General features: G+C 37.1%; 1 protein-coding gene across 3 annotated transcripts in view; it reads left to right on the top strand.

Moving 5' to 3' along the window:
• Positions 1 to 24,123, top strand: part of LOC128867439 (ras-related protein Rab-3) — a 74,308-nt gene that overhangs the window by 41,986 nt on the left and 8,199 nt on the right. For all 3 annotated transcript variants that reach the window (XM_054108641.1, XM_054108640.1, XM_054108639.1), the window contains one exon: positions 3,101 to 3,325. In XM_054108641.1, coding sequence (XP_053964616.1) covers positions 3,101 to 3,325 — 225 coding nt within the window. The remainder of the gene's footprint in view (positions 1 to 3,100; positions 3,326 to 24,123) is intronic.

Genomic DNA, 24,123 nt, shown 5'->3' with positions numbered 1-24,123 from the left:
TTTTATTTTTAATTACTAGTTGAAGGTCGGCTCAGTAACCCATAAAAGTTTCATATTGGGCCATTTACTTCCCGAGTTTTAGTCAGATACGTTCAGTTATTAATGAACAAAAAAAAAATCCGCTACACATTTGGTGTTTTAAAAATGACAAGGAAATATGTTTTCCCCAAAATTTATTTTCCAAAAAACTTGAAAAAAGAGATAAAGTTTTTATGCAATAATTTTTTTTTGTAAAATTTTTTTGTAATATTTTTATATTCTTATAGATTAACATTACCAACGCCAGATAAATGTCTTGTCGAGGCCCTAAGCTCCCAACAGGAGTGCACAAGGAAAAAAAAAACAAGAAAAGATTTTTTCTTTCATTTTCAATTAATAGTTAAGGCCTATGCTCGGTAATCCCTGAAAGCTTTAAATGGGGTTTATAGTTATTATTATGAAATAGTTATAATATTATTGAAATATTATGAATCTATCAAAAATGACAAGTAAAATTTTTTTCCCCAAACATTTTTTTCGCCAAAAATTTTTGTTTTCCAAAAATGCTTAAAATAAATATTAAATTATCCAAAAAATATTTTCTAAAAGTATATTTTATCTTAAAAAATGGGGAAACAATTGATTTTGGCATTTTTATCAATTTTCATCGAGCTCCGTACTAAAATTTTCAACATGGAATCTAAAATTAAAAAAAATGTTGAAACATTTTTTCAGCTTACTTTGTTTCGCACTCAAACCTAAAAACAAAAAAAAAATTAATTAAACTGAAGATCATGTCCAAAATACTTGAATCGCTTGGCTGGAATTGATCGATTCTAGAAAAGGCTCTCCTTTTACTGTGAAATTGTTCACAGTTATGAAAGAAATTTGTTGGCCAAAAAGCCAAGTTTCGTATTTAACTTAAATATAGATTTTCCATTAACAAAATAAAATGTATTTCATCCTGAAATAAAGTATCTACTTCACGTAAACGCAGTTAGCATAATTCTTAATTTAGAATGTCTCACTGACGGAAGAAAGCAGGAAATTTAAACCCACCCCAATTAGTTACTACTATTTTCTTATACACAATTCTAATGCCTTTGAAGAATTGAGCTCACGAGACTACTTAATCCACTTGAAATACATGCCTACTTTGGAATCCTATACATATGTTTGTATGTTTATGTGTTCAATCCCCTGCAAGAAATTGGACTATTGAAAGCAAAATTGCAAGATGTCTATTTTAAGAGAGTTAGTACCAGTGAGAAAAATATTCTCACCCGTTGCCCACCGTTGTATTGAAAAATACGATGAATCGAATCAACAAATACATGGATATATTTTTTCACTGCCAAATGAAAAAAGAGTTTGGAATACAACTAGTTTTATTCCATTTCGAATCATTTTTATTATTGTATATTAATATAGAAAATCTTATATTTGTATACGTTTTACTAACTCCATGCCATCATGAAACCCATGGCTCAGAGACCGTCCAGAAAATTTCTGGTGCTAACACGGTCACATTTTTCAATGCTGGTGGTGGGGCGCTAAACCAAATACTGTCGTTTAAAATTACATGCGTTGAGACTCAACATAATGACTGCAGAAGCTGTCAGAAAAATTTAAAATTTCTGATTCTGAGTCCTCGAAAATTTAGTTAGTTAGCTAGTTCGATTAGAAGTAGGTACGAATGTGACTCCACCCCATCATCTGTTTCTCAACTGACCAGATTATTTATTTATTTATTTATTCTTAGCAAATCTAGAAATGCATGATTTGTTGCACACTACAACAAAAATACTTAACCATAATAGTTCGCACTTATCTGTAAAATTCATTCAGTTACAATTTAAAAGTTTGCTAACATCGATCTTTAGACTTGGACACTTGATAGATTTCAAGGTTTTTTGATAGGTATGTTAAAAAAAAATTTGGAGGGGAACTTTGGTTTCCACGTCACTTGGGATGTGTTTGTGTTCACTGTATTCGTAAACAAACCAATGGTATGGGTATTGGCTCTGTTGTCACAAGCTAAATTTTGTGAAACACATCCCAAGTGACGTCAACACATCTGTCAAATTAACTCAGAGCCGAATAACGGTCTGCTATGTAGTACACCTTTAAAAATCGTTTCACCATGCTTGCATATATCCACCTATTGCCACTTATCATTTGCCTCGTTTTTCTTAACTTTATATCTTTTCACTTTCTATATTCTGTTTCAAATGCCTCCAAAACCTATGGCTTTTTACCACACCTGCCTAGCTGTAGCCATCAGTAAAACATAATCTAATCTCAGGTCTCTTAAATTGTCTTTTAAATTGTTTTCTATGTCTGAAATATCATCTGTGCTCAAGAATTGCCATTGTTGGTTCTCTTTCCAATTTTACCCGATATAAATACCTATTTAAAAAATACCCTTTCACTCCGAAAAACTGCTTTCAGAATTATTATTGTTAAAATAAGTACTGCTTTACTGTTTACTAGTGGGATGCTTGCACATTCGCGCTTGGCTATGTGTGCATGTGAGTTAGTGAATCGAAGCAAACCTGTTGCTCTCAGACCACATCAAATCAAGCGAAAACCTATACGCTGTGGATTTGTGTTTTTGCCGTCGGTACAAGCATTACAATTTATTTGTGTACTTAACTAATGCGTAAGAAAGTGAGTAAGTAGGTAAGCAAGTACATAGATGCTTAAGTGCAGGCGTACTTAATGAATGTAGAAATTGAGTGCGGGAATGTTTAATGAAATTTTCTTGTGTGCATGAGTGTATGTAACTGTGGCATTGAGGCACAGATCCTTGACACAAATGGGATGCACTCTATTACATGCATATTTAAATTAAAGTGGAATGTATTGAGGCGAGTTTGATACCAAGAGAGAGAAAGAGAGAGATAGAGGGAAAAGCGCATTTGCAATTTGGTAGAGAATTAATTTCAAGTACATATTTAGCGCACTTTAGCAAAACTTCTTAATAGATTTAGTACAAAAAATTTTTGCATGTTAATTTTTATAAATTTTTTGTGTATCAATTCACACTTTTACTCACATTCATTTCATAATACACTTAAATACTTGAAATTAATTTTTCCTTTCTCAACTTCCCTTGCAGATGGCTGGCAGTGGGGACCCTAAATGGCAAAAGGATGCGGCCGATCAAAATTTCGATTATATGTTCAAGTTGCTGATAATCGGCAATTCAAGTGTGGGCAAGACGAGTTTCCTCTTTCGTTATGCCGACGATAGTTTCACATCAGCTTTTGTGTCGACGGTTGGCATTGATTTCAAAGTGAAAACTGTGTTTCGACATGATAAGCGCGTCAAACTGCAGATATGGGTGAGTAAGAAGAGTTGAAAAACGAGAGGTTGGAGGCGAAGGCGAAGAAGAAGCAAAAAACCAAAAAAAAAAAAAACAAAAAAAAATTACTAAATGAGGAAAAAGAGCATAAGGAAGCATGCAACGGACAAACAAGTGATTAATTATTGAAGTAAAACAAAGTAAACCACACTCACGGTTACGTCCTGTGAAAAATGAATTTCTTCAAAGCGGTATTTTTCTTAATTGGTACGGTGTGTGGGCTACCATTTATATTAATGGCCACTGGCAATGAGAAAATATCATGAAAAGCATCCGATTAAATTGGAATACTTAGAGCGAAGATGTAAAAAGAAAGAAATGCTTGTATAAATGTCCTTGAATGAGAGTGTCGAGGAAAAATTAAAGATTTATAAGCGATCAGATCTTCTTACACTACTTTACAGTTAAGTTCCTTTTCCTTGCAAAATGGGAACTGTATGATAAATATCTGTCCTAGGTCAGAGGACATGCTGGTAACATATTAAAAGTGTAATTTTTTTTAAAGATAACCTTTCACAAACACTACTATAAAAGTCACCAGATGGCCATGGATAAATGATGCAGAATGCATCGAGCAGTGATAAAAATTTATTTTTGAAAAAAATTAAAGATGAAACTAAAACGGAGCTTTAAGGGGTTTACGGAGGCTCTACACTTTCCTTTTCACCCTTGAAATATTCGACAGCTGAATTTAAACGTACAAATATTTTTGATGCAGACCGTCTATGACTTCCAAATGAGGTTACTAATTTCGAAATGATTAAAAACATTCATTATATTGTGGTAAAGGATTGAAGAAAGAAGTCGCATGAGATCGTGGGTACTCCAACTGAATGGGTACAAAATATTTAAACAACCCATTTGGATATAAAAATAAGCTTTCAGCGTGGTGAGTGCCACAATTACTCACAATAGACAACAGAATATTGCATGTGTGTCAACTTCAAAAATTTCATGAGTTAGGATACGATTGCTTTCTTATCGACCATATTCCCCAGATATGGCACCTAACGATTATCTGTCATTGCTGAAGCTAACGACAAATTTTGAAGGATTGCAGGAAGGTTAGAGGCGTTACAAAAAATAGAAAAATATGAATCAAGCTGAAAGGGGACTATGTTGTAAAATCAAGTACATTTTACGCAGTAAAAGTTTTTTGCTTGTCAAAATCAGGTACATACATATCATACAGCCTGCGTATATGTGGTTAATATCCGTGACTAAGAGGCGGCCGAATGAGTTGGTGCGTGAGTACTTACTATTCGGTAATAAACAGGTTAAAATCTCTGTCCATGAACATCAAATACTAGAAAAAGTGCTTTCTAATAGGGGCTGCACCTCGGCAGGCAATCGCTAACCTCCGTGTGAATTTCTGCTATAAAAAAAACTCCTCATAAAATAACACATCTGGCGTTCGGAGACGGCCATTTGTGGACAAATAGGCCCTAATCTCCCAACAGGAGTGCACAAGGAAAAAAAAAAACAAAAAAGATTTTTTCTTTCATTTTCAATTAATAGTTGAGGCCTATGCTCAGTAGTCCCTGAAAGCTTTAAATGGGGTTTATAGTTATTATTATGAAATAGTTATAATATTATTGAAATATTATGAATCTATCAAAAATACCAATAAAAATTTTTTCCCCAAACATTTTTTTCGCCAAAAATTTTTGTTTCCCTAAAATGCTTCAAATAAATATTAAATTATCCAAAAAATATTTTCTAAAAGTATATTTTATCTTAAAAAATGGGGAAAAAGTTGATTTAGGCATTTTTATCAATTTTCATCGAGCTCCGTACTAAAATTTTCAACATGGAATCTAAAATTAAAAAAAATGTTCAAACATTTTTTCAGCGTACTTTGTTTCGCACTCAAACCTAAAAACTAAAAAAAAAATCAATTAAACTGAAGATCATGTCCAAAATACTTGAATCGCTTGGCATGGAATTGATCTATTCTAGAAAAGGCGCTATGAGCTCCTAATAAAAAAACACATCTGGCGTTCGGAGTTGGCCATTTGTGGACAAATATCAAGACGCACGCCACAAATGGAAATAAGAGCTCGGCCAAACAACCAGAATATATAAAGATAAAGAAACTGTATAAACCCAAACATTTGAATCAATAAGTTTTCCACTCCCCAAGTAAGTAAGCCCTCTACTTGGTTCAAAATTATAACTGGGAATGTAGTGATTATTTGTTTGATGACAGCAATTAATTCGGCTTGGCCTCATTCACGTCGAAACCCAAGTTTGCTGTAGCGCACTTCAATTTTATACTTCATACCACATCACTTATGTTCTCATCGAGAAGTTGAGAATCAGTTTGGGGTGTAGAAAGTGAGGTATTAAAAACAGGCATTCGTGTTATAAACTCCAATTCAATGTCATAACTGTAATCGTAAGAAAATATTCGGTAAATTTAATTTATTTTGTTTTCTTTAAAAAGAGGACATTTCACATGCAGTTCAGGCCAATTGATACTAAAAATTTTCTCATATTACGCAACTTTTTTAATCTACATATCTTCTGTAACGCAAAAATCTCCTACTATCTGTTAAGACCCCTAAGAGTAGATAGCAGACTAGGGGTTGGAGTACCACGAGTCACTGTCTTCCACCATCTGACGCGGCAAAATTAGAACTGGGTGCAAACCTAGCTTTTCACGAGGGAAATGTTAAGTGCAATCCGAACTCCTGACTGAGTGACTGTCTACAATTTTGTAAGACCTCCTGGTTCTACCTTCCTTCTCTCATAAAGGGAGAATCAGAAGCTAAGGTTTGCAAAACAGTCCATCTGAATCCTATTTATGAATCTGAATCCTACGCTTCTATACACTCTCTCGTGTCAACACTTGGAACCGATTGTGGTCCATATAAGGCCATTGATCAGCTAAATTAACCTCATTTACCTCCTAATTACACTATTTTTCTCATGTCCTAGACTAAATACTTGGGGTTTTTTAATGACATCTACACAAACTACAGTTTTGAAACCGAGCAACGTGTTAAAAGAGACCATGTAAATCCTCAAGGCCTGCTCGTACAAGCCTATCATACGATTATTTCCCGTGATTCATAGGTTTTGAAAGAAAGCCATTTATGGGGTCCCTGTGGTCTGGAGCTCGAAAATGTAAGGTATTTTCAGGCATTTTTTTGTACAATAAAAAAATGAAAAATGATAAGTACATTTTTTATACTTTTTATTTAAATTCTTTTACATACACATAAAAAAAAAATATATTTTTTTAATAGGACTATGAATAAGTTCGTGCGGTTTTTTTTCGAAATTTGAAACTTTATTGACGTAAAATGGTTACAAATTTAATATTCAAAATATTGTCCATCGCTTACTACTACTTTTTCCCATCTTTCTGGCAATTCACGGATTCCCTTTGTGAAAAATTCGGTCGGTTTTGCCGCAATCCACGAATCGATCCATTTTTTGACTTCATCGTAATTACGGAAGTGCTGGTCAGCCAGGCCATGTTGCATCGATCGGAAGAGATAGTAATCGGATGGCGCAAGGTCTGGACTATACGGCGGGTGGGGTAGGGCATCCCATTTGAGCGTTTCTAAGTATGTTTTGACCACTTGTGCAACATGTGGCCGAGCATTGTCATGTTGCAAAATAACTTTGTCGTGTCTATCGGCGTATTGCGGCCGTTTTTCTCGCAGTGCTCGGCTCAAACGCATCAATTGTCGTCGGTAGACATCCCCCGTAATCGTTTCATTCGGTTTCAGTAGCTCATAATACACAACACCCAGCTGGTCCCACCAGATACACAGCATAACCTTCAGGCCATGAATATTCTGCGCCGACGTCGATGTTGAAGCATGGCCAGGGTATCCATACGTTGCCCGACGTTTTGGATTGTCGTAATGGACCCACTTTTCATCCAGTCACAATTCGATGCAAAAAACCCTTTCTTTTGTGCCGTTGAAGCAGTTGTTCGCATGCCATAAAACGGCGTTCAACGTCTCTTGGCTTCAATTCATACGGCACCCAATGGCCTACCTTTCGGATCATTCCCATGGCTTTTAAACGTTTGGAAATGGTTGATTGATCAACTCCCAAAGTTTTTGCAACCTCTTCTTGCGTTTGAGCCGGATCTTGATCGAGCAATTCCTCCAATTCGGTATCCATGAACTTTGGCGGCGCACCCTCGCGTTCTTCGTCTTCCAAGCCAAAATCACCACTTTTAAAGCGTGCAAACCACTTCTGGCACGTTCGCTCAGATAGAGCATGCTCACCATAAACTTCCACCAAGATACGATGACTTTCGGCTGCTTTTTTCTTCATATTAAAATAATGAAGAAGAATTCCCCGCAAAAACACATTATTTGGCACGAAATTCGACATTTTCAAGTGTGGTAAAAATATTGTTGTTTACGCTTCAAATAAAAAACTTATACTGACGTTTGTGCCTTACGACAGTAGCTCTCCAATGAATGTTTGGAAATGTGGATCGATGGAATAATAATCAAGTTACGCCATCTGTTGTAAAACCGTAACGAACTTATTCATAGTCCTATTATCTTAATAATTTTAAAAATGGCGCTGAAGTTGACATTCCAGCAAAATTGGTCCTGAACGGTGTTGCCCATTTTGGCTCTTCTATTTATCTGAAACACAAAACCCAAAAAAATTATTAATCAGTATGACTGCAGCTATAAACGGAACTAAAATAAAAATAAGAAAATGACAAAATGCCGCGGTTTTGAATTCGACAATTTAAAAATCTGGTTTTTTCAGTTTTTTAATAAAAAAAAGAAATTATTGAAATAATAATATGATTCTAGTATGACAATAGCTATTGATGTTGTGAACAAAATATTAAAATTCGGTTTCGATTCGGTTGAATAGTTTTTTTTTTTTTTGACAACACCAGGCCGAAAAAAGTAGTTTTGAAAAAATTGAGTTTAAAGTTTTGAGAGTGTCCGCGTGACGAATCTGACCCTACCTGCTAAAACGACTAAAATTTGACAGAATGTTCTTAAAAGCCTATACTTTCGAAATATCAAAAAAAAAAAATGATTTTTTGAAAATCCTGACCCTTTAAGTCCTGTAATAATAAGCAGGTAACAACGGTGGGCTTGCGTTGCGATCACTGGGGTGAACATTCATATCCAAAGCTACATTAAATAAATGTATTGCGACTGTGACTTTCTTACTGCTCCAGGCCATTTTCCACCATAGCCTTAAATCACCAGTAGCAGAAGGAATAGTTGAGCATTTGCTCTGCAGCTGTTCATTTTAGGGTAGGGGATAAAGGTGTTTTGCTCAATTCTATTTTGATAGCTTAGTTGATCTGAGCACAGAATTTGTTCTAGTTTCCATGCAGGATTTAATGGAAAAGGTGCTTTTCTTCTCGGGTAGCTTTATACAATTTTTCTCACAGTTCTTCTTACAATTTTTTTTTACAGTTGTTAAGTGGCCCAATTTGATTGCTGATTTTCATTGCTAATGGCCGGCAAATAACTAGGCGACTAAACTTTTTCTAGATTCAATATTGCTAAATGGTTGCCTGTATTCTTGCCTGTATACTGCTCTATTCTCTATTAGATAATACCTATAATACTCGTATATTTTCAGTGGATTTAGTGAAATTGGAAATCCCTATCAGCTGTCAACATTCGCACGAAATTTCCACTTCCACCACCAATAATATTCATATTCCTACACACATTTTAACACTAAGTTTACGCGTAAAATGATTTTTTATATACAAATAGATACATATATGTACACTTGCGTGAATAATAATAGCAGGGCGAATTTTTGATCGCATATTAATTTTTTAATATATTTTCTTTACAAAATTATAGTTCATACTACAACAATAAATATATATAACTTTAGGTTTCAAGCTGTGTACAAAATTGTATCGAAATTTTTGACCAAGTCAGGATTTTGAGAAAAACTCTGGGTAAACAGATTTTTAGCGTATTTGATTTTGATTTATTATTTTATTTATTTTATTCATAGTGGTTCAAAACTTGAATTGTTCTTTGATTTGCGCTTTCGTGCATTTGTTATATGCAAACCGTCAACCGTCAACAAGAAAAATGTATCAAAAATCAAAAAAATCTAACCATATTTTATTCCCAATTCGAGCCAATATTTATTCTTAAAAAGAAGTGCTAATGGTGGACATTTAAATGGTGCCGTTTTTCACATGTAATTGTTAACAGCCGAATGTTGAATAAAAATAGTGAACCCTAAAATAATCAAAATTTGTACATGTTTTATTTTAAAGGTCCCGCGTCTTTTGACTGATCCTTCATATATTATATTTCTTAAAAAAAAAAAAGAAAAATAACTAAATGCTATTGTTGTTAACGCAGCTGTATATCCATAGGTACAAACGTTCTATACAATTGTCACAAGTAAATGCGAAATAACACAATCTTACACCGTTGTTGTAGTGTGAGCGTATCGGTTGCATATGCCCAAGTGTGTATAGGTGTGGCAAAAGTCGTATTAGTTGCGGTTCTCTGCGTTTGACCTTGCCCTATTGAGTTTTTCTTTATCAGTCTGCAAGCACTCTCCGTTATTGCCACATTCATGTTCGTATTTATGAAAATAGAGAAATGAATATTTTATGCTCAAATGCGGTAGATTGCTTATTATTATTTCTGTAGTTATGGCAAGTAGAATTCAATACAAGTTGCTATTTCAGAATCCAATGCATACCTTTGGAATCAATCACTATACCTTGCCATTGTTGTGCCGCCCTCGCAGCAAACCGTAAATCTCATCTGTATTTGCGAAGGGTTGTTTAGATGCAAATTGCATTTCGAATAAAAATATCATTTATTCGATTTGTCATGCATGTATTATATAGGTAAATAGCCATTTTGTATTTAAATACAAAGCAAATTCTAATTTTTTATATGATCTGAGAGTGTCAAAAAGCATTTAAGATTTTACTCATAAAACTGTTCGACACCCCTTTAATTTGCATTACCTGTGCCAATTGCATGGTCCGCTATTTTCTTATTTTGCTTTCTTTCTGCTCCTGTTTTGCAAACTGGAGTTTTGAGAATCTGTCCGAGATAGCGGAAATTGCAGTATCGAGGGCTTTTGTAGCAAAAATAATTATGTGCTTATATTTAAAAAACCTCCAGAATATACCAATGCCTAATAACCTTGTACACGAATGGGCCAATTACCCAAAGAGGTGTCAAGATACAGTACTCTGAAACCATGGGGAAACAGGAAAAATTTAAATCTCATCTGGAAATCAATTTGCTATTAAGACACTTAGATCAAAGCAGTTAACCGCTGGACTATTGCGAAGTGGGTGGGTAAGCTTAACACTCTTGAGACGACTAATCACGTTGTTGTTGTTGTTGTAGAAGTTTACAGTTTATGAGATTAGATTTGTGGGGGGTTGGATTGGTCCAAGCACTCAGTCAGAAAGACCATTGTAGCACACCCATATAATTGGTTTAAGGTCACTCTTCCGCGAATCTTTTAGCCTCATTGTTGAATCTCAAGAGGTCCATACTCAGAACATTGCACTCCAATAGCCTAAGTCTGATTCTAGAAAAGGCCGTACAGTTTTAGAGAAAATGTTCTGCAGTGTCCCCATTTTCGCGACAGGATAGTCATATTGGGTCACTAAGGATTCCCATGGTAGCTATATGGTGACCACAGGTGTTCTTCTTCTTAACTGGCGCGATAACCGCTTACGCGATTTACGTCAATTGGACACACCAAATGAAGTCAAGTCCTTCTCCACCTGATCTTTGCAACGCAGAGGAGGACTTCCTCTTTCTCTGCTACCACCAGCTGGTACCGCATCGAATACTTTCAAAGCCCATCCAACGTAGCCACTGGACCCTTACTTGCTGCGCTTTGTCTATGTCGTCGTAAAGCTCATACAGCTCATCGTTCCATCGCCTGCGACATTCACCGTTGCCAACGTGCAAAGTTCCAAAAATCTTCCGCAGAACCTTTCTCTCAAGTTAGTGTTAGTTTTGTTCGTCGAGAGAGGACTTTACTGCTCAGTTGCCTACTTAGTCCAAAGTAGCACTTTTTGGCAAGAAAGATTCTACGTTGGATTTCCAGGATGCCATTGATATCGGTGTTATTGGTGGTTCCTAAATAAACGAACTCTTTTACAAGTTCGAAATTATAACTGTCAACAGTGACGTGGGTGCCGATACGCGAGTGCGCCGACTGTTTGTTTGATGACAGAAGGTACTTCGTTTTGTCCTCGTTCACCACCAGACCCATTCGCTTTGTCTCTTTATCCAGTTTGGAAAAGGTAGAACTAACAGCGTGGTTGTTAAGGCCGATGATGTCAATATCATCGGCATACGCCAACAATTGTACGCTCTTATAAAATATTGTGCCTGAGTGATTAAGTTCTGCGGCTCTTACGATGCTCTCCACCATCAGGTTAAAGAATTCACACGACAGCGAGTCACCTTGTCTGAAACCTCGTTTGGTATCAAACGGTTCGGAGAGGTCCTTCGAAATTCTGACGGCGCTGCTGGTGTTGAGCAACGCCATCTTGCATAGCCGTATTAATTTTGCGGGGATACCAAATTCAGACATCGCGGCATACAGATAACTAACTGCTTTTCGTACTGTCGCTGCAGCTTTGAAATCGACGAAAAGATGGTATGTGTCGATTCGCCTTTCATGGGTCTTTTCCAAGGCTTGGCGTATTGTAAATATTTGGTCCATGGCAGACTTTCCAGGTCTAAAGCCACGCTGATAAAGTCCAATCAGTTGGTTGACGGTGGGCTTCAGCCTTTCACAAAATACGCTCGCTAGAACTTTACAGGCGATATTTAGAAGACTAATCCCGCGGTAATTGGCACAGATTGCAGGATCGCCCTTCTTATGGATTGGGCAGAGCACACTCAAATTCCAATCGGCAGGCATGCTTTCATCCGACCATATTTTGCATAGAAGCTGATGCATGCACCTTACCAGCTCCTCACCGCCCTGTTTGAATAGCTCAGCCGGCAGTCCGTCGGCGTCCGCGGCTTTGATGTTCTTTAGACGCGTTATCGCTATTCTCACCTCGTCATGGTCGGGTAGCGGAATGACAATTCCGTCTTCAACGATTGGGGTATCGGAATCTTCACATTCTCTGTGACAAGCGCAGCTGGCCTCCATAATTTAAGATTGCTCTGTCACCAGATCGCCGTCTTTGTTCTTATAGGAAAACGCCCCGGTCTTAAAACCTTCTGTAAGCCGCCGAACTTTCTGTTAGAATTTTCGGGCGTTGTTCCTATTGGCCAACTTTTCAAGCTCCTAGCATTCACGTCTTTCGGTCTATCGTTTCCTCTTTCGTTTCTCTCTTCCTTGTTCAGCTCTCCGTAGCAATCCCACATGGCTCGCATTGCGCTCGATCGCAGCGTGGCTCTATAGGCGGCATCCTTTCTTTCTGCGACAGCATGACATTCCTCGTCGCACCAACTGTGTTTTCGGGCTCGCCGGAATCCGATTTCTTCTTCGGCGGCGATGTGTAGAGAGCGATAAATGTTGCTCCATTGCTCGTACATGCCGGATTGTTGGGCAGTACATACTCTGTGAGAGCAGGAGTGAGAGTCGGGGGACGAATCTTCTGGCTGTCTGCTGTAATTGCATAGGTAGTGTGTTCTTTAGATGTACGTTTTTTGCTGCACAGAGGTGTGTGTGCAGTTTGGCTGCAACAAAGTAATGATCCGAGTCGATTATGGGTCCTCGGATCGTACGTACATCTAATACACTAGAATCGTGTCTTCCATCTATCACAACATGATCGATTTGGATTCGCGTTTTCCGATCAGGAGACAGCCACGTTGCTTGGTGTATTTTCTTATGCTGGAATCTGGTGCTGCAGATTACCATGTTTTGGGCTCCGGCGAAGTCGATCAACCTCTGTCCATTACCGGATGTTTCGTTGTGCAGGCTGAAGTTTGCGACTGTCTGACCAAAAATTCCCTCCTTGCCCTCTCTGGCGTTGAAGTCGCCAAGTACTATTCATATGTCGTGGCGGAAGCAACGCTCATAGAAGGAATCTTGGAAATTGGTCACATCGTCCTTCTCTTCCGTCGGGGTGCGGCCACAAATTAGCGAGATGTTAAAAAACGTGCTTTGATGCTGATTATGGCGAGACGCTCGTCCACCGGAGTGAACGATAGTACTTAGCGTCGAAGTCTCCCACAACAAATTCGATCCCGAATCTGCGCTTCTTTACATGGCAGCTGTAGTAGACGTCGCAAGGTCCAATGTTTTTCTTGCCTTGCCCCGTCCATCACCACAGGTGTTAAGCCCTTGTTGTTTTGGGGAGCAGAGGAAGCATCAAAAGCTTATGGCCGAAGCCGTGGTGTGGGACTTTAACCTAACTATACCCGCCAACCCAAAAAACCCTGGTCCTTCTTACGAAGTTTTAGAAGAAAGTGCAGTAGTTTCCTGTTTCGTTCTTTCACGGAGCACTTGGCTATTCTGCAGGAGTCCATCTTAAACCAACGTCTTCTATGAAGTCACCAATTCATAGTCGAATCGGTGCAGAATTAACATCGATAAAGGATTCAGGGTCTAGTGATATGTTTGCAGTTTATCAGCCAACTCGTTCCCTGTAATGCCCCAAATGTGTAGGTACCAAAAAAAACAAACTTTATTGTATTGTGACAGAGAATAAAAATTGAAGACATTGAATTCATGGATCACAAATACAAAATGTTCCTGTGAAACCATATAATCAGGGAAGTCTAATACTAAAGTTCTTATTAGAAGAATAATTAAAATGAATTCTCTATACCCTTGAAGAGAGACACTAGCTTTTAACGTTACAGTGTTCTATCCCAAGCAATAATAATAATTATTCTTTTCACTCGATTTTGTGAATCGCCTAGATGATAGAAAATTCTAAGTGTTGCCTCAGTTGAAAATGAATCACACCAGTCAATGCCACGCAGGATCTAACATTTTTTATTATGTTGAAAGAGCTGATGGCCTCTGCAGCCAATGCTCAAACATAATTTCAGTACTGGTATTCATACCAGTCACTAAATAATAATAATAATAAATATTATGTTGAGTTTTTCATATACATATATCTTAGCGTACACCCTTCAAAGAACAAACTAACCCAATAATTGAAGCCACTTTATCATTCACAGAGTCATCGAACCCCAAGTCTGAACTTTATTGGCTTAAGGGTAGTTATTCACACTAAATATTCTATAACCGTCTCTGGGGAAAAGTAGTTAACGTCAAATATCTATTTTGAATTTTGAATGGTTTCTGGTTTGTTTTTTTTATTCCTTCATATCTCTTGTCAAATTAACAATAAATCGTTTGTACATGAAATTATTTATATAGTTATATGAAGAAATACCGCTCTTAATCAGAGCATAGGGCGAAAACAAACTCGGACCAACGTGAGCGATCTTGTGCAATTTTTCGAATTCCATATATCATCGGCATAATCCAGATCGCAGAGCTTCTGATATGAGCGCCAATGAATGCCCGATGGAATATCGATATTTGTTTTACTTATAATGTCATCAAGTACTGTGATAAACAGCAGCGGCGACAACACACAACCTTGACGCACACAATTCTGAATACTGAACAACTCGCTCTTTTTGCCTTTGGAGAGTACACTGCACACAGCTCCCTCATAAAGTTCTTGAATGATGGTGACGATTTTTTGGTTTACCCTAAAAATGTAATGTGGCTTACCCTAAAAATGTAATGAATAACAAATAAATAAAAGCATTTATTTCGCAAACAAATTAAAAAAAAAAAAGAAAATACTTCGAACGAATTTCGGTGCCAATTTCCTTTGAAAGTGTTTCATATTTTCGAGGGTTTTCCATGTTAAGCCCTAGATGGTTGTTGTTGTTGTTTGAGTGGCTGTATTTCCTGAGCTGGAAAATACTTAGCGAGCGTCTGGTATCTTTTAAATACTTCATTATATCAAGAAAGAAAATAAGATACCTAAATGCCAGTTCTGAAATTTCTTTAATGTTATTGAGGAACAGTTTGTCGAAAGTTCGTAATCTTGCTTTTGACAAACCTGAAAAGGTGTTTCTTTCTGGCCCAGGAAGGGCGTGTGCTCCCTTACCTTCCAGTGTCCTGTGGGAACCGCGGTTAGTCTGAAGATGACGGGTTGCAAATACTCAAGCTTTTGTTTGGTCTTTGATGCGTTATTGTCAGGCCACGTCTTCTGGGCATTGCACATGTTGGTAGGCCCTTCCATCATCTAATTGCAAAGCCATTATAGTGAAACTCTAATTCGATTCATCCACTTGTAGAAAACTTCTACTAGTTCAGCTTCGGTCGAACTTAAGGAGAAGCCAAGCGCCTACCAAACTCATCAGCTTACACGTTACCCTCGATGCTCTTATGGTCTTGGCACACGGTGATGCACATTTTTAAGTAGAAGTTGACTGAGAAACGGGGTTATTTCTTTAGCTAATCTACAATATAAGTTCAGAAAAGTATAAAAAACTGAAAAAAACCAACTAATATTCACAAAAAAAGAACATTTAATTATAGGACTATGAATAAGTTCGTTTCGGTTTTACAACAGATGGCGTAACTTGATTATTATTCCATCGATCCACATTTCCAAACATTCATTGGAGAGCTACTGTCGTAAGGCACAAACGTCAGTATAAGTTTTTTATTTGAAGCGTAAACAACAATATTTTTACCACACTTGAAAATGTCGAATTTCGTGCCAAATAATGTGTTTTTGCGGGGAATTCTTCTTCATTATTTTAATATGAAGAAAAAAGCAGCCGAAAGTCATCGTATCTTGGTGGAAGTTTATGGTGAGCATGCTCTATCTGAGCGAACGTGCCAGAAGTGGTTTGCACGCTTTAAAAGTGGTGATTTTGGCTTGGAAGACGAAGAACGCGAGGGTGCGCCGCCAAAGTTCATGGATACCGAATTGGAGGAATTGCTCGATCAAGATCCGGCTCAAACGCAAGAAGAGGTTGCAAAAACTTTGGGAGTTGATCAATCAACCATTTCCAAACGTTTAAAAGCCATGGGAATGATCCGAAAGGTAGGCCATTGGGTGCCGTATGAATTGAAGCCAAGAGACGTTGAACGCCGTTTTATGGCATGCGAACAACTGCTTCAACGGCACAAAAGAAAGGGTTTTTTGCATCGAATTGTGACTGGCGATGAAAAGTGGGTCCATTACGACAATCCAAAACGTCGGGCAACGTATGGATACCCTGGCCATGCTTCAACATCGACGTCGGCGCAGAATATTCATGGCCTGAAGGTTATGCTGTGTATCTGGTGGGACCAGCTGGGTGTTGTGTATTATGAGCTACTGAAACCGAATGAAACGATTACGGGGGATGTCTACCGACGACAATTGATGCGTTTGAGCCGAGCACTGCGAGAAAAACGGCCGCAATACGCCGATAGACACGACAAAGTTATTTTGCAACATGACAATGCTCGGCCACATGTTGCACAAGTGGTCAAAAAAATATTCTTAGAAACGCTCAAATGGGATGTCCTACCCCACCCGCCGTATAGTCCAGACCTTGCGCCATCCGATTACTATCTCTTCCGATCGATGCAACATGGCCTGGCTGACCAGCACTTCCGTAATTACGATGAAGTCAAAAAATGGATCGATTCGTGGATTGCGGCAAAACCGACCGAATTTTTCACAAAGGGAATCCGTGAATTGCCAGAAAGATGGGAAAAAGTAGTAGTAAGCGATGGACAATATTTTGAATATTAAATTTGTAACCATTTTACGTCAATAAAGTTTCAAATTTCGAAAAAAAACCGCACGAACTTATTCATAGTCCTATACATGCATAAAATAATACGAATTTATTTCATATAAGAAGCACTGCACGCTTAAAAAATAAGAAATGCCATAAGGTTAAGGAAATACCATCAAAAGCGATATTAATGCACACGTTACACTAACAACATGCAGGGCAAAATATAGAGTTATTGATCTCAACACCAAAGCTCCTAAAAATGTATCTGTAAAAACTTTTTCTCTTTGCATTTCGAATGAAGCAATTATTCGATTGATTCATGCTCCTATTACAAGGTATATTTAAAAATATTGGAATTATTTAAAAAAAAAAAAATTACAGCTCTGAGTTAGCCAAATGACATCGCCAAGACAGCCGATTGGACGGTTACCATAGTAAGCTTGGTAAATTTAAAATGTGACTGATCTGTGCGACATCTTGCCAACATACCAAAGATTAACCAAGCCAATACCAAAAATTTCAGGTGCAAAGTAATTGTCAGTGAATATTTTGATTGCAACAAACTGCGATGCCAATTTGAAAATCAACTTGAATTTGGATCACCCTGTACATACTTGGAATAAACGACCTATTTAGTTTGTTCATTTTTATTGCACATACATATGTAGTAGGTATATTATAAATATTTTGTGGCTTAATTGTTGCTACACGTATATTTATGAGTAGCGATTATCCTGCCCTCCATTATATAGTAAGTGGCAATAATGCATATACTTATATGTACACTTACTCGTACGTACATACAACAGCGATTTACAACCAACCTTTGATCTACAGCCTTATATTATATTTTGTATTAATATGCGCCTTATGGCTCAGTTTATATAAATATTTGTTACTTACATATGTACGAAATGTGTTAATTGAGGTAACATTTAATGCCAGTCAGTAAGGCAGGTGGGTGGAATACAGCAGTAAACTTGTTATAGAATATAGCACAGTTATGATAATGCAAGTTTCGGTCAAGCATAGCGAATGAACTTTATAAGATAATTAAATTTCAGGCATTACTTAAAATATAGGTTGGCAAGCATGGGCGCAGAGAGTACTTAATTAGGCGTGAAATGTTTTTCAATTAATTTTTATAGTATCTAAGAAGAGCTGCAAGAATCTTTAGATCGAAAACAAGTACTTGCCTGCTGAAAAAAAGAGCACAAATAAGTATTTTACCTGAAACATAAGTTCATTGGATGCTGCAATTCACTACAGAGTTGCCTATATTCGACGGACCCATTTGGCAACCCTGTATCTTTTGACAGAGACGTAAGATCGCTTAATGACATACCACGTTGGAAGCGTCAGTCCAAGCAGATTTTTACCATGGAACAGTACATGCCACGCGAGTGCTCCCAAATTGTTGAAATTTACATTCAACAAAAGAAGTCAATTGTGAAAACTCAACGTGCGTATAAAAAATTAAATAATGTGAAAAGAGCGCCTTCTAAGAACACAATTAAACGTTAGTACGAAAGGTTTTCGACTGGGGATGCTCTTTCTAATCCAAAGAGGCCCAATTAAAATCGACCAAGGCGATCGGATGAGAATATTGCTCTTGTACGGGCCAGTGTTGAGACGTCGCCAAGGACATCCCAAAAACGCCGTTCTCAGCAGTTGGGCATTGCTCGGACCACTTTACAACGAATTATCCGCATTGATTTGCATTTATTCCCGTATAAGATTCAATTGACGCAAAGATTGTTGCCTGCGGACAAGCCTCGTCAATTGGAATGTGCCCAAAGAGTCATCGAAATCCACCGGGTCCGTCGAATATGGGCAACGCAGTAGATGCAAAGCGACCAAGCGCTACCACCTCAACATTTGACCAGTTTTGGCTATTCTTAAATCTTTTTTGAATGCTTCTTATGTTATTTAAAAATTTTTTGTCTAACCAAGACTATATAAATCAAAACTACAAACTGTATACAGAATATAATATAATAGAAAAATCAAAAAAAAAAAAAAAAAATTCGTCACAATTCCTCGATTTTTAATTAGAAGTTCTAGAAAATAGTTTGGTATGTAGTGTTATTTAATACACCCTTTTTGGGTGTTTGACCAAGCTCCTCCTCCTATTTGTGGTGTGCGTCTTGATATTTTTCCATAAATGGAGGGATCTACAGTTTTAAGCCGATTCCGAACAGCATACATATATTTTTTTATGAGAACCTTAATCATGGCAAACCACACTCGGAAGTTTGCCATCGCCTGCCGAGTGCCGACCGCTTTTAGAAAAAAATATTTCTTGTGTTCCACGGTGATCCGAACCTAGTAGTGTTAAAGCTTATTAAAGTTTAGTTCAAGAAATGTACAATTTTTAATTAGCTAAAAAATTCCGCTGATTTTGTATACTTTTTATACTTCTTTGATGGTGTTGCGCATTTTATCCACAACGGAAAAAAATTGTATAAAATTTTTAAAATGTTATACTAAAATGTCATATAAAATCTATTAAATTTACATAAATCAATAATAAAAAAAAATTAACTTTATACACTTTTTTGTGTAATACAGCTGGAATATATTGCTTTTACTATAATATAAGTAAGTTTTTTTATCATTTATTTATTTATATTAAATTCAATAGATTTAGATGACTTTTTAGTATGACATTTTTAACTTTTAGTGACATCATGTCAATTACTGTTGATTATTAGGAACCTTACATGCTAACGGTGCATCATTTTACTTAATTAGTATTTATTACATATTGGATGAGGAATTTATTATGGAAAAATTCTTATTAAAAATTATGGAATTGTGATGGAAAGTTTGTGGAGTTTTTGTATTTTTTGTACAAAGCTTATAATTTTCATTTATTTGCACTCTGTCTAAGAAAAGCGTCACCTGCAAAATTCCAACTTTAAGTTCTGTCATACAAAAATTTAAATGCTGCTAAATAGGTTTATCCTTTTCGCAATACGCGTTGTCCAATCTGTTAGTCCTATGAGACATTTAGGAATCGCAAGCCTGGTGTACCGCTTATAATCGACAACTTCAACGAACTGTTAAACATCCAATTAAGGTTCATGTTTGAGGCTGCTTTTTTTTTAAAGGATTTGACCATTTATTCGTGTTTACCAAAAAGCACCACTCCCATCAGCTGCGAAAATATTTGGAAGAAGTAGACAGCCTTGGATTTTACAAGAAAACAGCGATCGAAACCGAAGGTGTGTAGAGTGAAAACAGCAATATAGAATTGAAATGTTAGATTAGAAAATGTTAGGCATTCACTGTCGCCTGATGCCAACCCTATTGAAAATGTTGGAGCAAGAGTTAAGCAAAAATTCAAAGAGCAAAAAATATGGAAAATAAAAATGTAAAATATCAAGGCGAAATCGGCTGAGCTGGGGCCGATCACTACCACAATTTGCGCAGAAATGAACACCAAGTAGGACTCGCAGATGTGCAGCCATTATTGCTAACGGTGGTGACTATACATTTTATTGCTAAATATATTCGATGCAGTTTGTTCGAATCGAATTGGTCAAATAGTTTCCAAGTTACGGTCACGCTTTTGGGAGACAAACTGCATGTTGTATTGAAAAAAAAAAACAAATAAAAATAGTTAAAACTAGCAAACATTTTTAGGTGCTATCGTGTATGTGCTAGCTCCTTCATCTAATTAGCATTAAAATAAGTCTTGTTCGCGCAATGTTTTCTTTGTGCCAGGTTGAAACCTGTTTATGGACTACACCCTTCGATGGAATCATTTTTGAACGAAGTGAAGTAAAAACCATTAAACTTTACTTGTATAAATATATCTCTGCGAATACGAGGTGTGTTCAAAACATAAGGAGAATTTTATTTTTCTCAAAAAATATTTATTTATTCATCAACTTCTATTTTATCTCCTTCAAAGTAGTCCACCTCAGTTATAATACACTTGTGCCAGCGTTTGTTCTAATCCTTTAAGCAGTTCTGATATGCACTTTTTTGTATGTCCTTGAGCTCTCTCAGCGATTCATTCGTCGCAAAACGCCGTCCTTTCATGGGTCTCTTCAGTCTTGGGAAAAGGAAAAAGTCACAGGGGGCCAAATCTGGCGAATACGGTGTCTGAGGTATGATAACGGTGTTGTTTTTGGCCAAATAATCTCTCACAAGCAAAGATGTGTGAGCAGTTGCATTATCATGATTCAAAAGCCATGCATTTTTTCAATAATTCCGGGCGTTTATTTCGTATTGCTTCACGCAAACGGCGCATAACTTCAAGGTAATACTCCTTATTTGCCGTATGACTTTGTGGTAAGCTCTTTTGATGCACCATTGGTATCGAAGAAAATGCGAACTTGGCGTGCTTTGTTTGGTCTTGGCTTCCCTGGACTTTTCCATTGGGACGATTGGGCTTTGCTTTTGTTATCCTCTTACCTTTTAAGCAAATCTGGATCATCGTTGACGTCATTCAACAATTCCTAAGCGATGCTCATGCGACATTGTTTTTTGGTCAAAATTCAGTAATTTTGGAACGAACTTCGCTGCCACACGCTTCATGCCCAAAATTTCCGAACAGATTGCATGGCATGAACCAACCGATAAGCCGACATCTTCAGCAATCCTCCTCCAATTGTGATTCGACGATTCTCCATGACAATTCCTCTGCACTTTCTCAACATTTTCATCGGTTGTTGATGTGGAGCAGCCAGCGTCGTCATTAACATCTTCTCGACCTTCTGTGAAAAGCTTGTACCACTTGTAAAAATTTTTTTGACTCAGAGTACTCTCACCGTATGTCAGTGTCAACATTTCAAGTTTATTTCAAAACACTTGCCTTATTTAAGCCTTTCACAAACAAACTAGAAATGCTTAATTGCTAAAACCGTGAACATATCTTCGCGACGAGTGTACCAACATAAAAAAAAAAATAATAATCGAAAGTCGAATGTATGTAGCTTGCGAAATTTGAACATTTGCCTTATTTTTTTTAACACACCTCGTATACGAACAGAAATTTCGTTCCGTATCTAGCTCGAATGCATATACATTTTTTTTAATAAATAAAGGAATGGTATGCAGTAGATCTGCCAGAAGTAGTGAAAATACTGCGTTTGAGCTGAAAACTAAAAGCTTCTACCGTCGATCTTACATAAAAGCTGTTTCTTGAATTGCATTTGATTTATAGCGGCGTACTGCGAGGCTCTAAATAAGAACAAAATCTATAGTCTAATTGCAAATCAGATGAGGAATTTGGTAATAGGAAAGTGAACACAAAAATACAAAAAATTGAAGTTAATCACTAAAATATCAGTACAAATAAAAAAAAAAATCCTTATTTATAAAAGTAAAATAATAATATTAGGTGCGCAACTAAGTTTCCCGTTAATAATGTTTTGTCAATAGATTCTAACCTAACCCAAACGTCGTAAACCAAGCTTAGATATATAGTAAACAAACTGCTTCGACACATTAGTGATTTTTTTTGTGGTATCATATACTTTTGGTTTGTGAAAATGTCTGACTTTTTGCCGAATAATCGTCATTTGCGGGAAGTGGGAAAAACGACGGCTGAAGAGCATCGAGAGCTACAAAAAGTTTATGGAGATGGTGCTTTAAGTGAAACAACGTGCCGAGATTGGTTCCGTCGCTTCAAAGACTGTGATTTTACTGTTGACGACCGTCCGCGAGAAGGAAGGCCAAAAATCTTCGAAGACGCTGAATTGGAGGCTCGATTCAGTATTAGAAGTTAGGGGACTTGGGTTCCTTATGAGTTAAAACCAAAGGATGTTGAACGTCGTTTTTTCGCCTGTGAGCAACTGCTTCAGCGGCAAAAAAGGAAGGGTTTTCTTCATCGCATCGTGACGGGTGCTGAAAAATGCAATCCAAAGAAAAGAAAGTCATGGGGACTGCCCGGTCATGATTCTACGTCGGCGCCTTCGCCGAATGTTCACGCTGCGAAGGTTATGCTATGTATTTGGGGGGACCAAGTTGGTGTTATTTATTATTAACTATAAAAACCAAGTGAAACCATCACTGGGGATCGGTATCGACTTCAATTGATGCGATTGAGCCGGAGAGGCATGAAAAAGTGATTCTACAGCATGACAACGTTCGGCCTCACGTTGATAAACCCGTTAAAACCTACCTGGAAACACTGAAATGGGAAATCCTACCCCACCCGCTATATTCTCCAGATATTGCGCCGTCCGATTATCACCCGTTCCGATCGATGCCACATGGTCTAGCTGACCAGCAGTTCCATTCGTATGAGGACATCAAAAAATGGCTTGATCCGTGGATAGCCTCTAAAGATGAACATTTTTACCGTGACGGTATACGAGATCTACCAGAAAGATGGGAAAAAGTAGTAGCCAGCGATGGGAAATACTTTCAATGATTCACTTGTAACAATTTTTTCTGAATAAAATTGTACTTTCATCAAAAAAAAAAAACAGCGAGAACTTAGTTGCGCACCTAATATAATAATAATAAATAAATAGTATAAAGAAATATTATTTATTTAAAAAAAGTAAATAAATTGCAAATTTAAAATTTTAATTTCTAACACTAGCAACTGAAAGCCTTCGGCTAAAAAAATCTGTGTTTATGTCGACTGCGCCACACATTTAAATTTTCAGTAATGCACTAGCAAAATTAGTATGTCTAGCAGATCTTTATCTATAAACATTTCATCTTCAGCGGCTGCTATTATTGAAAGCATATTTTTATTTTCTGTTTGGATTACAAATTTGAAATATTCCATAAGCAGACTTTTGATTCCTTTCTGTGGTCGATTTACGTTTTCATGGTAAATTCTCTCTGATGTTTTCTATCCAGTGCAAATGGTCGCCGCGAAGTGGCGATTTGAGTGTTAAAAAAGAAAAAAAGTCAGCTGAAGCCATATCAAGTGAATGTGATGGTTGTTCGATGACATTTGTTGTGTTTTTGTGAAAAAAGTTCATTATAAATGATAGCTTTTTTTGAAGATGTTGTAACGTGAGGCAAAGTCCAACAGTTTTGTACAAACAAATCTGGGATTTGCTATTCAAAAGCCGCTTAACGCATAGTTAACTT

This window comes from Anastrepha ludens, chromosome 6 (assembly GCF_028408465.1).
Source record: "Anastrepha ludens isolate Willacy chromosome 6, idAnaLude1.1, whole genome shotgun sequence".
Taxonomy (NCBI): domain Eukaryota; kingdom Metazoa; phylum Arthropoda; class Insecta; order Diptera; family Tephritidae; genus Anastrepha; species Anastrepha ludens.
Note: the sequence above shows the minus strand (reverse complement) of the source record. Positions and strands in the feature narration are given on the sequence as shown.